The 15,358-nt window shown below is 40.5% G+C and overlaps 1 protein-coding gene across 2 annotated transcripts in view; it reads left to right on the top strand.

Annotated features, from left to right (window-relative positions):
• The first annotated feature begins 6,751 nt into the window (after positions 1-6,751).
• LOC138024831 (cell cycle checkpoint protein RAD17-like) overlaps positions 6,752-15,358 on the top strand; it is an 85,660-nt gene continuing 77,053 nt past the window's right edge. Inside the window, exons 1-2 of one of the 2 annotated variants that reach the window (XM_068872009.1) lie at positions 6,752-6,874; positions 7,088-7,207. In XM_068872009.1, coding sequence (XP_068728110.1) covers positions 6,872-6,874; positions 7,088-7,207 — 123 coding nt within the window. In that variant the 5' untranslated portion in view covers positions 6,752-6,871. The remainder of the gene's footprint in view (positions 6,875-7,087; positions 7,208-15,358) is intronic. The other variant, XM_068872010.1, reaches the window with a different exon arrangement.

Below are 15,358 nucleotides of genomic sequence, written 5' to 3'. Positions count from 1 at the left end.
GTTCTTATTTTTTACGGTGTTTGTGGTTGTTTTTGTCCCCAATAAAAGGAAGTTCAAGCCTAAAGGTTAGGTCACGCTATTTCAGGCATTTTCAGCACTGATCGAATGGTCATAGAATTAACTAAATATCAAAATAACTGTTCAAAACTACAGAAGAACTCTAGCAAAACACAGGGAAGCCAAGAAGGGACATGGGTGGACAAAACTGGAGAGGATTGAAATGGATTGAGTTTGGGTAAATTTGAAAAACGTCGGCCCACCTTTTTTCAAATTTATATCAGTCTATATCAAAATGTTATTTACAAAGCTTGAAGAAAATCATTCTCAGTTGTTACGTGGCCGTGATTTTGCAAATGAAAGACTCTTGCTCTGCCAGTAAGACGTTTAGAGCTCATAATTAACAAAATTAAACAAAATTACCTAAAATAGCGTGACCTAGCCCCTTTAAAAAAGATTTTCCAGAAAAAAGTCCATTTTTAACCATCGCAAAAGCTAATACCCAGCAACCTTAGCGGCTCGCCGTTTTAAATACCCATAAAGGTCTCCCGCTCATATTTTATCTATTACTTATAGAGCACTGTCTTGCTGGGCGTTAAAGGTGCTGGAAAGAAGACTGAGTGGTTGCTGAGCTCGGCTTATCAGCAGTAGTTTTTTTGACGATTGCAGACCAGAATGGAAGTGTATCTCTAGAGGTGTGCAGCCCACCAGCCGACCTTGTCGTCCTCACATGTGACTGTGACACCTAATCTCGTACCCAGATCTCTTGTGGCGAGCGAAGGCGAGATCTGGTCAAATTTTTTCATTGGATGTTCGAACAGCCTCGTGTCCAATCCCTTCTTTGAATAAAAGGCTTGGATTGTTTACAGACATGGCGAAACTAGCGGGAGAATTTGAAGCATTCAATGATATCAGAAACTTGTGCCGTCTTTGTGGAAACACCACAAATCCCAATCAGAGATTCTCGATTTTCTCGGATTACTGGAAGAGCGTCAAGTTGCATCGCTTGATAAGTGATGTTGCGAAAGTAAGTGTAACATATGACGATTTGGTACAAGCTGACAAATTACAGACTTGCCGTATCCTGTTGGAAGGACGGCTAACACATCTCGCTTTTGCTGCACAACGGCTTTTAACGCCTCCAACTGTTTTGGTTTTAAATATATATCGGGCGTTCCGCGTTTTGCTAGGGAAAATTTCACCGCTCTATTGAAATCGGCATCGGAGACGGCTGCCATTTCGAGAACTTATTTAGGGCATGCGCTCTTTCATCGCCTGTCACATTCCTGACAGTCCATCACGTGTGCAAATCGGATTTGACCAGATCTCGCCTTCGCTCGCCACAAGAGATCTGGTTACGAGATTATGTGACACCTTCTGCGGCCGCAATATACTGAGGAAGTTCTCTTTCTAAATTTGCAATCGTGGCATCATAATTGTTGGCGAAAGGGAAATTCCTAAACTCTTCCAATGTGGCTGCTGTTAGACGAAGTGCTTGTACCTGCACAGGACAGCAAAGTCGAGCGGCTTTAAACGCTCTCATGGTGTCGTGGAATTGCACACTAAATTATTGCTGGTAAAAGTTCAGTCCTGGCCGAGCACAAGCTTTAGCTCATGCGATAAGACGATTGAAGAGAGCGGCGTCGCCGTTTGCGATTTCGCGAGCAACGGCCTCGGTGTTCGGGTAGTGGTCGACTGCAACAGCTTGTGCTACAGCTGAGAGACGCTCATAGCAAGAAATAATCAATGGGCCGTCACCCTCTAGGTAATAAGTAGCGTTTACAAAATGCACCCTGGCATCTATTAAAACAGCCAGCTCCAAACGTAGCTTCTGGAGGATCTCGGGATCATCAACTACTTCCAACAGATGTCTGCGATTTGCAGGAAGTATTTCCTCGTTTTCGCGGGGGAAAGGTACGACATCTGGAAACAAGTCCAGTGCTTGCTTAAAAAGAACCTCGCACTTACTCCACCACCCGGTCTCGCTGAAGATACGGATTGACTGTCCGGTCCTCTCTTTTTCCATGTCAGCTTGGCATTGTAACTGTGGGAAAACAGGCCTATCCAAAAGCGTACAAAGGAATCCAAAACTTAAAATTCAAATTGAGATCTCACATTGTCTCTAATGTGTGAAAAACAAACAACATGAAAAAGATCTGCGTAGAAAAACTTCACTTTTCTCACGGCGGCTCCATTTACGGAGGCGCCATCTCGCATTCCCCCAATGACTATCCTTGGATCAAAGTTATAGTCTACCACCAAGCAGGGTATTAATCTCTGAGCCAGTTCCTCTCCCATGAGGGCCTTTGCGAGCACTTCTAGACGGATTAGGCGCTGAGTTGACTTATAAAAGTCTTTTTAAAAGAAACGCACCACGATCGTTAACGCTTCGCCCAAACGGGCCGGAATGACCAACGGGCCGTTCCGTCAAATATGACCGAAACCTCTTTTTCGGACTTAAGTGTATCCTTCAAAGTCTCTTTTTCTCTATGTAGTATTGCAGGTATAAGCTCACTAAGGTATGCACGACTGGTTAGCCAGTGACCATATTTCTCAAGAAAAGGGCGCATTGCTTCGACTTTCGATAGCGCCACTCCTGCCAACAGAGCAGATTCAACAAGCTCATAGCGATACAACTGCATGTATTTCTGAAGACAAAGTTGACACAGTCGCATTTTCTTGTCTGGCTTTCTTCTGCAGGCATTCCTTGATTGACTGACTTTCTGCCTTATTTCTCGTAATATTAGCCAAGGCCGCCTCGTGCTTCTTAGATTTCGTGTGCCCCTCAATAGAACTCTTTTTGTCGCTGAGATTTTCACTGCAAGCATTACATCCAAGTTTTCCTCCCACTACGGCAAAGTGTTTACCTGGGGACTTTTTCAGACGCTCTCATGCACTACATTAGTGGTTTTAGCGCTTCCTTTCTGCTTAGTAATTCCTTTGTTGGTAGGCAATTTTCGATTCCGTGCTATCGATGCGCCTTGTGGGGTTTACTGCTGCTGTAATTGGGTCAAATATGTTTTCATCTTGAGACTCGCTTAGCTGGTTTGTTGCTTCCATCCTTACACTATTCGACCGCTTTAGTACCCTGGTCCCAGGGGGTTTTCTTGATCCGCGAGAAAGACCGCGAGGGCGGTAAAGACGGGTCGCGAAGCGCGGCGAGAAGAGAAAATCCTCTGGTTACCTTGGACTTGAATCTCGCTTTCATTCAGACGCCAGGGTCAGGATCTGACCCTCGGGCTCGGATTGGTTGATATTTTTACAAACACGCAAAGCAATATGATTGGGTGGTTTTTGATTGGTAATACCGAGGGGACGCGTGATTGCTAAGGGGGTGACTTTTTGATACCCCGTTTACATGATGACGAGGTGAATTCGTATCGTGTTCACCTGAAGGGACACCACATATCGACAAAATACAAGCGTGAATCCAAATTGCAAATATGGCGTCCATCACGAAAAGTGTGCATGTGCTACCCGTTCCATCCCACCGGGAGGACGATTTCACACCGGAACGAGTGGTCGTTCCTCGTTTACATGATACCGTTGCCAGATTTCTCACCGGAACGAAATTTTCGCTCCGGTGCAGCAACCGGGGTGAACTCGCGCCGGTGTGAGTCGCCCCAGCATGACTTTTTTCGGTGATATCATGTAAACAAATACAGGGCTAAGAGAGGGAACCGGAGTGAACTCAAGCCGGTGCGAAACACTCCCTAAGTTGGCATTGGTCCCTTTTGTTATTATCAATTTGATGCGTTTGATAGCTGGCGTCTGAATGAAAGTGAGATTCAAGTCCAAGGTAACCAGAGGTTGTTCTCTTCTCACCGCTTCTTGATTCGTGTTCGCTGCGTCGCGGCTCTCTCGCGGCTCAAAAAAAACCCCTGGGACCAGGATACCGGTTTAGAAACAGTGCTATACAACACAAACAATGCTTTCGTTAGCCTGCGAACAGGCTCTCTCTCTATGCGGTCAATCAGAGAGCCTGCTCGCAGGCTATGCTTTCGTCAGCAGCTGCACTGAACAGAAAAGAGCGCTAAAAGTTAATTCTAAGAAACACGAAGTCACGAACCAATCAAAATCGACTGCTCCCACACTGAAAAGGACCATAGCTCGTGCATTTCCATCACAACTGTCAGCCAGTCAGGGCGACAAGGTGGAATAATTCACAATTCATGAAAGTAGAATTACTCGGCGTTACTGAAAACGATTCAAAGACAAAATATTGCATTTAACATATGGAAAATTGTGAAAAATGTGCTGAAATGTTTCCCTCAAAGCGAAAAATTGCTCAAATTCTGCTCGAAAGTCAATTAAGAGCTAAAGAGTGCTGGAAATGTAAAATAGTGCTCCAAATTGGAAAAAGTGCCGAAGAAGTGCCCAGCGCAATTGGGACAGGTCTAGGCCGGAGACTAAATTCTCAGGAGCAAACAATTTGAGTCAAATATCACCTGGATGAAATGTTCCAACGGTCACAATTCCACATCAGCATCAATTGACAAAGATTGAACCTTCATCTCAACTCACCATCAACGAAATAGCAGTCCTGTGAGCGACCTCAGGCGGTAATATTGCAAGAAAACAACTTTCGAAAGGGACACTTTATCAGCAAAGTGGCCACGGCTTCGACCGTTGATAACAAACTAAGCCTTACGGGGTGGCAGACCGTAGTTTGCCAACCGCAAATTTTTCTATTTCCTGGGTCTCGCATTGTCGCAGTCGTCCAATCACAGTCACGCCTCCATCGTGTTGACAATCTTCAAAAACACATTGGCGAAGCCGGGAAGTGTTGAAAGGTACGAGAATGAAGGGACACTGAAAAATTCAGACTGCAGACTGTGCAGACCGCTTGTAAAATGAGAATTAGGTTAGCCTGAATATAAATCTGTTAGCCTAATTAGGCCTAAATAACATTCAGGTTAGCCTGTTTACGGTTAGCTCTCAATAATAGCACCATATTTTACCCCTTTTCTGCACGGTCTGCAGTCTGCGTTTTGGCGTGACCGGAGAATCTGTTCGGAAGACGATTTGAGATCTAGAATTTTCGGAACATTTTTTGTAAAATTTCTTGCCTGCCTGCCTCTCCTAGGATTTTCGAACATTTGAAAAATGGTATAATTGCCCATTTTAACGGATTTTTACCCTAAAAAGGTCACCTAGAATTTTCGGGAGCCTTTTTTCTGGCTGAAATTTTTCGAAAAGGTAAGTTTTGATCCCTATAATTTTCGGATCACTAGACTTTCAGCTAGGAAATCCGAACAGATGAAAAATTTTTAGGGGATAAAAATATGCCTATATCTACCGTTTAAATACTAAAATACGTTTAACAATGCTATGTTGAAGTTTGGACTATATTCTTGTTGGGTGCCCCTGCATAGTGAACTAACTGAGGAGAATAACTAAATTCTTAGGTGTAAGTCTGGTAATTTTGCGAATTCGTGCCGCTTTTATTGTACGTAATGGCTGTTTCCGCACGTAACTTTAAGGAATTAACCTCGGGGGGAATTAACATTTATTATGCAAATAAACTTTGTCCGTAGTTTGTCAACTGCAAATTTTTTATTTCCCTAGGTCTCCCGACACGACTGTTTTCTCTCAATTGCTAATTATTAGATATCACTGGCTTCAGTTAGTCCAGGCACAAAATATTCGTAGAACAATATCCTACAAAGTTTATTTGCATGTTAATTCCTTGAAGGCTCATGTCGGGAGACCCAGGGAAGTAAAGAAATTTGTGGTTGACAAACTACGGTCTGCCACCCAGTAAGGCTTAGTTTGTTATCAACGATCGAAGCCGTGGCCACTTTGCTGATAACGCGTCTCTTTCGAAAGCTGTTTTCTTGCAATATTACCGCTTGAAGTCGCTCGAAGGACTGCTATTGCGTTGATGGTGGGTTGAGATAAAAGTTCAGTCTTTGTCAATTGATTCTGATGTGGAATTTTTACCGTGGGAAGTGAAGGGAAGCGAAGTGAATATATTAGTCTCTCCCCTCGGGGCTTTTCAGTACTAATTTACAATGCTTTATGGGGGACTTTAGCCAGACTGCCTATTACGCAGTTTACTATGTTTTTTAGGAAGTGAAATATACCCCCGTCCAGATAGGTCAGACCACAACACCGGGGACTACGTCCCCTACTCTTATCGAATAGTGAGTGGGTTCTTTAACCATACTATTTAATTTCCAACAATGGCTGTGAGACGGGACCTCCGGTTTACAGTATTTTCCGAGAAGACTTGAAAGTCTAACCGATGTGCAGATGTAATTACAAAGGGAGCACATTCTCCTCAGTTATTTTAAGACCCTGAGTGTTCAGTGTTGGTCCGGCCGGAGTCGAACTCACGATCGACCTCCCGCATGACAGCCCGATGCTGAGCACCCAGGACTATTTGACTCAAATTGGCTCCTGAGAGTTTAGTCTCCATCCTTGGGATTTTACTATACCGTTGACAACCGAGAGTTGAAAAATTTCTCAAATCGCGTCGGATCTGGAAATTAACCACACAGGAAGGAAGCTACCCTCAATGGCAATAAGGTTAGGCTTTTAACTGAGAAATTTTTCATATAATTATCTTCTTTGTAAGCCTTTTATCGGGATTCCCATACAAATCTTTATATTTTTGTCCGCCATGCTCACACTTTACCTTGGGGCGCCTGTGAACCCTGCAAGTGACGTCATAAATATTTTTAGTGTTAACGGATTTTGAGGCGATTTTTCGATGGATCCTATTTGAATTCTGTGAGCTAGCCGCTGACTTTATAAGTGAGCCGTCGCTGTTCAAGATGGCAGACGGTATGGTAGCGTTATTATTTGATTGTCGCCGTTTGCTGCATTAATTGCAGAGTAGAAAGCCAAAACTACTTAAAGACTGCTTGCAATGGTAAGATAATCTCTTAATAAAGCTCGAGATATCTCGATTTTTCTACTGCTTCTTAGAGCCGTTGGCAGTTTAGCATGGTAGAACTTGTTCAGTACTGCAGTACGTACAGTTGTAATTGAAGTCTCTTGCCGATCGCATTTATATATTTTGTACCAATCAAGTTTGTGTTATTTATGTAGCTGATATATTTTTTGTTCGTTTCTCTTTTCACAGAGCAGTTCTTTGAAGGCATTTCCCATCTCAGGTAGTCATAAAAAGGAATCAAATCTGTCTTGGACGAAATCTCACTCCACCGCAAAAAGTAAACGGGTTACCTTGTCGGCTGGAGTTAAGGTAATGAGGTTCAACCTTATTTAAGCTTACGGTAGACCTTCACGGGTGACATTTTTGTGTTTTTTTTTCTTATTTCATAGTAATCAATGCTACTTTATCTACATTTTCTAAAAAAATACTCCAAAATGTTATGCAAAACGCGAGTTATTGACGAAAACGTATTTTCGATGGATCTTTCTCAGTCAGCAAAGGCGGGAAAAGCGAATTAAACGCTAAGGAATTTCGTCATGTTTTCCGCTGGAAATTAACCATGGTTTTGAATTTCAAGTGAAGTTGTTTGTCATAAAAATTGTCGAATTTTTTCACACATTGTCGTCGGTTTACTCTCTGGGAATGAATTTTTCATGGGAAAGGATGCCATATTTACTTGAATAAGCACCGTGGCGCTTATTTAACTTTTCGTGCCTCAAGTGCAGACTTATTTGAGGGTGGCGCTTATTTAAAAATTGGATGCAACACAGAAATATTTCTGTCTGGAGATTACCAGAAACGTCTTTAGGTATTTACCATTTGATTCTTACAGCACTTTACTTAATGGACAAGCAGTGAAACGCAATCACTTTGAACTGAAGAACATCGGTTTTGATGCAAAGAAATTCCCCATGCTGTGTTAGTTACTTTTAAGCATTTTTTTAATTTGACGAAATTTCTCAAATACCATATTTACCCGTGTATAAATCGACCCCCCATTTTTGATGGCAAAAAAAGCAATTTCTTAATTTCTTCGCTAAATGTTTATGGGATATACTGTAATCTTGTATTCTTCGATTTCTGGAACTGTGGATCCACAAAAAAATCTGGGCCTCAAAGTGCTTAATAGTTTTGTGATTCAGCAGTTGTTGTATATGCGGACATTTTGTCCTCGAGTTTCGAAAAAGTTCTCAGAAAATCAAGCATGTAAAGCTCAAACTAACCTGTTTTGTTGTTCAGGGAAATAGGGCTTTAGGGGATAAGCACAACATCACAGAAGCTGGAGTCACTCTTTAAAAATGACTTCAAAAACGATGCGAAATGTGCAAGGTTTAATTGATCCTTGATTTATAAAATCTCACATGACAAACAAAACAAAAAACTCACAAACCAAACACTATGAAGTTTGCAAAAGCATTTCGATTAGCCAGGTTTGTATAAAAAATAAAAAAAACAATCATTACCAACCAGCATTTTCAGGCAATGCAAGTAACGATGCTTGCATGCAAACACGAGGTATTGTGCCAGGTTACTAAGCATTTGAAAGATTGTGTTTTATGTGAAGAAACAGAAATACCTTTTTGAACTTTATTGTGAAAGTTAAAACCAAGGGGAACGAAAAAAAAAAAAGAACATTATTTGAGTGTCTAGTCATTCTAGCACTGGAGCACTAATTGGGGACACTGTAAACTGAAATCAACAAATTAATTCAAATCAAATCAAATGATGGTTTTTGAGGTGAGGGGAAAACTGGAGTACCCGGAGGAAAAAACTCTTGGTGCAGAGTAGGGAACCAACAAGCTGACAACCCACATATGTCATCAAGTCTGGGAATTGAACCTGGGCCACATTGGTGGGAGGTGAGTGCTCTCACCACTGCGCCATCCCTGCACCCGTAGGTGAAGTTACTAAATTACCAAGTTACTTAATTATATATTTGCCAGACTTGGGAAACTGATCACCAGCCTCATTTAAGAAGAATTAATTTGTTGTTCTCTGGGCACAAATTGACAGTTACCAGAAAAGCAAAAAGGTTGCATAAAGTGATTTTAGGGCACAAAGATTTATTACCTTTTAACTGACAAATATGTCGTAAAACTCTGCAACTGCAAGAGACAGCAAATCAGTCTGGCCATGGTTTATATCCATTACAAAAAGTATTATATGGTTTCCTATTGGTGCATCTTAAAATGCCTGGACATCTTCAGAATTGCTGACAACGACAATTTTTTTCTTGGGAATAGCGTGAAAAAGAGAGACTAAAAATGGCTAGAGGTAAAATGCATGGAAAATTCAAAGTGAAACAGGGAATTTTCCAAGGGGATAGTTTGTGTCCTCCTTTTTGATTAGCCTTCAGTTGATTCCAGTTACATGTCACTTGTCTCACACAACTTAGATGTGAACTTGGTACAAGTGGTCCAATAGTACCGGGTATTAACCACCTGTGGTTCACAGATGACCTAAAACTAGCACTAATTGTAGATTAGAGAGTGCGTTCTATTATGGTAGGTTTAATTTGTTAAAATGTGACTCTGTTTGGGAAAACAGGGCTTGAGGAAATTTCAAGTGCATTTCAACGCATTTTGAATGCATTGCAATGCATTTTAACATTGACAATGATTCGTAACACATTAATTGTTAAGCTTCCCATCGATCTTTTGCAATTTTGTTTAACATTTCACAATGATTTTCCAATCTTTTTCAACGGCATTGGCAACGTTTCCAAATGTTTTTGTCGAAGGCGTTTCCACTATCAACTGGTCATTTTTAACATTGGCATGTTTGTACCTTGTTGCATATACTGGGAACTATCATGTTGCTTCTTCTAGCAATGATATCACCAGAAAGCTAAGTCACAGATTTCCTTAATTTCATGTAAATTGGCCACCGTACAGAGATTCTAAAAGCTGACGTTTCAAGTGTTAGCCCTTTGTCAGAGTGAATCAAGGAATTGTGGGTTACGGGTAGTTTTTATAGTTGAGTAGGAGCTACGCTATTGGTGGTAACATGGCAACGTGAAAAATAGGAATACATTAGTTAAATGAAAAGCGTTTGTTAATACTGTGAGGATTAAGGGTGCTGATTTGGAAGATGAATTTTTTTCCAGATTCTTGCAGCAGGAAGACGACTGGGCGACCAATTCCGCAAATACCTTTGCAATGTTGAGAAGAATGACCAGGATGCATCTAAGCCAGTCGCTAGTCATTTTAATCTCCCTAATCACTCCAAAAAACACATGGCTATCTGTGGCCTTTCCCTACATCTAGGTACGACGGAAGGCCGCAAGAATCTGGAACAAAAATTCATCTTCCAAATCGGCACCCGTAATCCTCGCGGTATTAACGAACACTTTTAATTTAACTAATGTATTCCTATTTTTCACGTTGCCATGTTACCACCAATAGCGCAGCTCCAACTCTACTATAAAAACTCCACATAACCCACAATTCCTTGATTCGCTCTGATGAAGGGCTAATGCTTAGAATCTTTGTACGGTGGCCAATTTACATTTATTTATCAACTCTGTTGATAATGCAAAACTTTTGTATACTACTTCCCCACCGACTCAGCAGCACAGTTTCTTTAGAAACTACCCCCTTCACAAATTTCCTTAGTTTGCTTGCAAATCGAAGCCTGACTGACATTTTAATAGGTCATTTCTGAGTTCATGCCTCCTCTTCAAATCGAGCGTAAGTGCGAAGCTTTTGTTATGAAAATTAATTTTCATTCAGAAGTAAAGTAGAGCTAATTACCATCACAAAAACTTTGCAGTTAGACTCTCTTTGAAGAGGAGGCAGACATGAACTCAGAAATTCTAAAAAGTTGAAGCAATGACGTGTGCACAGTTGGGTGATTATTTGTGTGACAATAGGCACTGGAATTTTTTCCAACTTGAAGACTTTAAGGTGGCTCAAACCAGTTTCAGCACTTCCGACTGACGCTCTTATTAGATGGATCGGCACCACAATATTGTGTCATGTATTATTGTATTATATTATTATTATTATTATCATTTTTGAGCGATAATTAGGCTTCAATTTTAGAAAGAACGCCATACATTGCTTTGTATTTTAAATCTTTTTAGAAAAATTATTCATCAATTATCTTTGAAAAATGTGTGGTTACCCCCAATATTCTTTTTTGATTTCAATAACACTCGTTAAGATTTATATTTGCTGCATAATCATAAACCAGGGCAAAAATACCTTTGAATTTGTAGGCACCGTCCTAAAGCTGTGATGCTCATGCATGATTGTCGCCTTAAACTAATTCTTATGAAATTGAAATCGCTTATTACTATACTTTTTAATTTTCGTAAAGCAAGGCATAGTATTTCAACTGTGTTTCCGAAAATTTGAGGCGAACATGCATGTTTATAGCTGGTGAGGCTGGCTAGCTCGTAGTTTGCCAAGACCCTTGTTTATTCAGTGTTAAAATTTCACGCTATGTTTTCGCTTAAACTTCCTTTTGCAAGAGCTACAGCCCCGTCATCTAGCAAACAATTTAGCCATTTTTTTTTTCTTGGTATCAAATGACCCATTGTATTGCTTGGGACTCAAGGACAACAATTTGCGTTTCATTCGCTGTGGAAATTATACTAGGCTCAGAGTTTCATGCTGTTTTTATTTCGACCTGATTTAATTAGCGAGAGATATAGTCCCATCATTTAGGAAGCAAACCATTGACTAGTCATCTATCGATTTGTTCAAGGTTTGCGTCGCAATGTTCAAGGTTCAAGTCGCAATGGCAAATAATAGCTTATAGCAATTGCTGGTGTAATTGTTTGTCGACGCTAATATCTGGACTGAACAGAGAATGGCAAACGTACCATTAAATCGCCCAGCATAGAAGCCGGCATCCACTAAACTCGGGAGTAAGGAAAGTACTATTACAGTGTCTTACATGTAGCTGGATAGTCATATCAATCGGACACTTGTATCACATATCTTTTGTCTTTCATATTTAGGGAACTTTCAAACAAGGTATGATACAAACGCACAACGCCGCCACAAAAAAGCATAATGTACAATGTAACACTAATTCGACCTTAATTGTGACTTCAGATCAAATTCAGTTTACTCCTACTTTGCCCTCTTTTGCCGAGCAAAATGGAACAAATTACTACACGAAAATCTGAACGAGTTTCCAATTTCTTGGATCTAATCCACGACATTTTTCTCTGCAAATTCAACAATTGTGTTGGTATAAAAAACAACTCAATGCAATGGTTTTCGCAAATGGGGTCACAAATAGCAATGGCGATGATGTTATTTGTATTTGCTCTTCTGTATTCTGTGGGGGGCACAATTTGGAGTCCCAAGATCGATGCACCGGTTGTCCCAAAACATCTCAATTCAGTCTGCATTAGAACTGCGTTCTGTTAAATGCAATTATTTGGAGAACAGAAAAACAACAGGAGACCTTGATCAGTACTGTGCACATTCCCACTGGCAAAAATGATCGATACATAAAAAAAACCATTTAACACAACTGGTATTTCGATCAATAGTACCTGAACTGTACAAAATTATCTCTTTTTTACTAGTTAAGTCAGGAGTGAACATTACACATAGCAAGGAACTGACTCATGTCACTACAGTGACTGACACAAACTCACAGAGACCAAAGTTCCACTCCACTTTAGTACTTTTTTTCTAGCTCTTCAAACAGTGTAGCAAAACTCTTAAAGTGTTGATGAAGTGTCTAGTCATTCTAGCACTGGAGCACTAATTTTTTATTCCATATCATTAAAATTCAGGCTTTGCTTGATAGGATTGCCTTATTAGAATCTTCCTACAAATGTCCAAAGTGAGTTGTTTTGCAGCACAAACTTCGGCATTTTGGGCAAAAAATTGTGAAATTTCCTGCGTGGCCAAAAATGTCTTCATGAAGTCATCAGTTGTGTTAAATTGCAGCGGGAAATATACACGACAAGACAAATCAGAGTCTGCAGAAGATATTGTGTTGGTGGCAGCCCTCGGGAAGACAGCTGTAAAAATTTCAGTTGACCCCAGGTATATCAAGGCATCTTTTTCCTACAAATTTAAAGGACGAATTAAGATAAAAGTGGACGAAATTTGTCCAAAAACAAACCCACAAAGACTTTGATTCGGTGCTGTGTTTCCCACGAACGGTCGATTATGGGCGGCCATCACCGTCAAAAACACAAGAAATTGAAATGGAACAGCGAAAACAGAACATATAGAACATATATAGAACAGAGTCAGGCTACAATGACCATAAATGAATTACTGAGATTCCATACAAACTCTTTTAAAATCATCACGCAAATTGCCGTAAAATTAGAAGCAACATGAGAAGATTTATTATTTGAATTTACGGACGTCATACCTTCCTTAATGGCCTTATTTTCTGTTGAATGAATGATATCAAATTAAAACTATTGAAAGTAGTGGCAAACGTTGGAAATCCGTCTCTTTGTTGCGGCGCTACAGTGGTTCAAAGTTGGCCAAAATCCCATACATTTACTGTCAATTTAGCCGGTTTGCCCCCCAGCCAAGATGGCGGTGAAAAACCGTGGGAGGGTCTATTCAAATTGGTTTATTCAACTGAGAATCGATCCGTTGACGAACCGTGAAATGACCAGGTCTGACAACAAATGATCTTGTGCCCGTAGCAGAATGGTTTACTCAAAGAAGGCTAATTGACAAAATAATGACTTAAATCACTGGCAAATGGTTTAATCAAGTGTCAAATGGTTTTAAGAGACTGGCAATCAATTCAGTGCAAAGTCAAATGGACAAGACAAGACTGAAATGGTTTATTTAAAGAAGGAACGGTTCAACTAATGGACAAACGACTTAACTCACCAGCAAATGGCTTAATGGCCCAGCAAGTGATTCAGTGCAATTTCAAATGGACCAGACAAGACTGAAACGGTTTAGTTAAATAATGAATGGTTCAACTAATCAACGGATGACTTAACTCACTGGCAAATGGTTTAATCAAGTGTCAAATGGTTTAATAGCTGGGCAAGTGATTCAGTGCAAGGTCAAATAGAAAAGACAAGACTGAAATGATTTAGTCAATGGGGGGTCTGACATAAATATCTGTTGTCAGCCCCATAAAAATTGGTTCGAACCCGACAGTCTTTGTTCTCCGCGTGACATTGTTTTCTTTCTTCTTTTTGGATGAAGTAATCTTTTTGTTTTTTGAGAGCGGGTCTAAATGTAGCTAAGGGCTAAATGTACATGTAACTGATTAATGATGTCCACAGCATGAAGATAATCAAGATAATGTGCTTTGTCCCAGTTCAGAGTTGTCTTCTCGATAGCTTTACTCTGTTATTGTAGGTGAAATGGAAACTGTGTCGAAGTGGGGTTTCGTAAAGAACGTATTCTCCTTCACAGCCCTCTTTCGGGATGTCACTCAATGAGCTTTGCATGACATCCTGACCATTGACTAGATGACTGACTAAAAGGTAGGGTCCTTTAGGGAATTCCCTTGAAAATGATGTACTATCCAGATTCTTGTCAAACTTAGCACAATTGATATTCATACACAGGACACTAAAAAATGCAATAGAAAGATGGTGTCACCATGCTTGTTTTCGTGTGCATGCCCTTTATTCTAAGTACAACAAAAAAAAAAGAAAGGTGACACATGTACAAACACCAACTGGGTTGGTGCTTGTGTCACTTTGCTTTTTGTACATGTGTACTTAAAAATTATGTGACACACTGGTCTCTTTTGTTGATCCACCTTCCCACACGCTTGCAGTGGGAGAACGGCTGTGCTGTTCCCAACCCAGCTTAACACATCTGTTGTGCGGAGCTGCCACTTAAAGGGGTGTTTAAGACACCCGCCTAATACGTTAGCTACGCCATGCTGATAAGGCCCAGCAGGGCCGAAACAGCTGTCCATGGCTGCTAATTGACCGGGTGAAATGGTTGTGTGCATGCGTGATGTGCTGGTCACACCAGGTTGGTGTTTGTATCACCTTGGTTTTTTTTGTTGCACTTAGAACAAAGGGCATGCAGCATGAAAACAAGCATGTTGATACCATCTTTTTATTGCTTTTTTCTAGTGTCCTGTGTATGAATATCAGTTGTGCCAAGTTTGACAAAAATCTGGATAGTATGTCATTTTCAAGGGAATTACCTTAAGGACCCTTCTTTTTAGTCAGTCATGTAGTCAGTGGTCAGGATGTCATACACAGCTCATTGTGTGACATCCCGAAAGACAGGTGCCAAGGAGACTATGTTCTCTATGGAACCCCACTTCAACACGGTTTAAATTTCACATACAAAAACAGAGTAAAGCTATCGAGAAGACAACTCTGAACTGGGACAAAGGACCTTATCTTGTTTATCTTCATGCTGTAGACATCATTAATCAGTTACATGAGAGTACATTTAGCCCTGCTCTTGAAAAACAGAAACAATACTTCATCCAAAAAGAAGGAAGAAAACAATTTCACACAGAGAACAAAAAGCCTGT

This window comes from Montipora capricornis, chromosome 11 (assembly GCF_036669925.1).
Source record: "Montipora capricornis isolate CH-2021 chromosome 11, ASM3666992v2, whole genome shotgun sequence".
NCBI classification, from domain to species: Eukaryota; Metazoa; Cnidaria; class Anthozoa; order Scleractinia; family Acroporidae; genus Montipora; species Montipora capricornis.
Note: the sequence above shows the minus strand (reverse complement) of the source record. Positions and strands in the feature narration are given on the sequence as shown.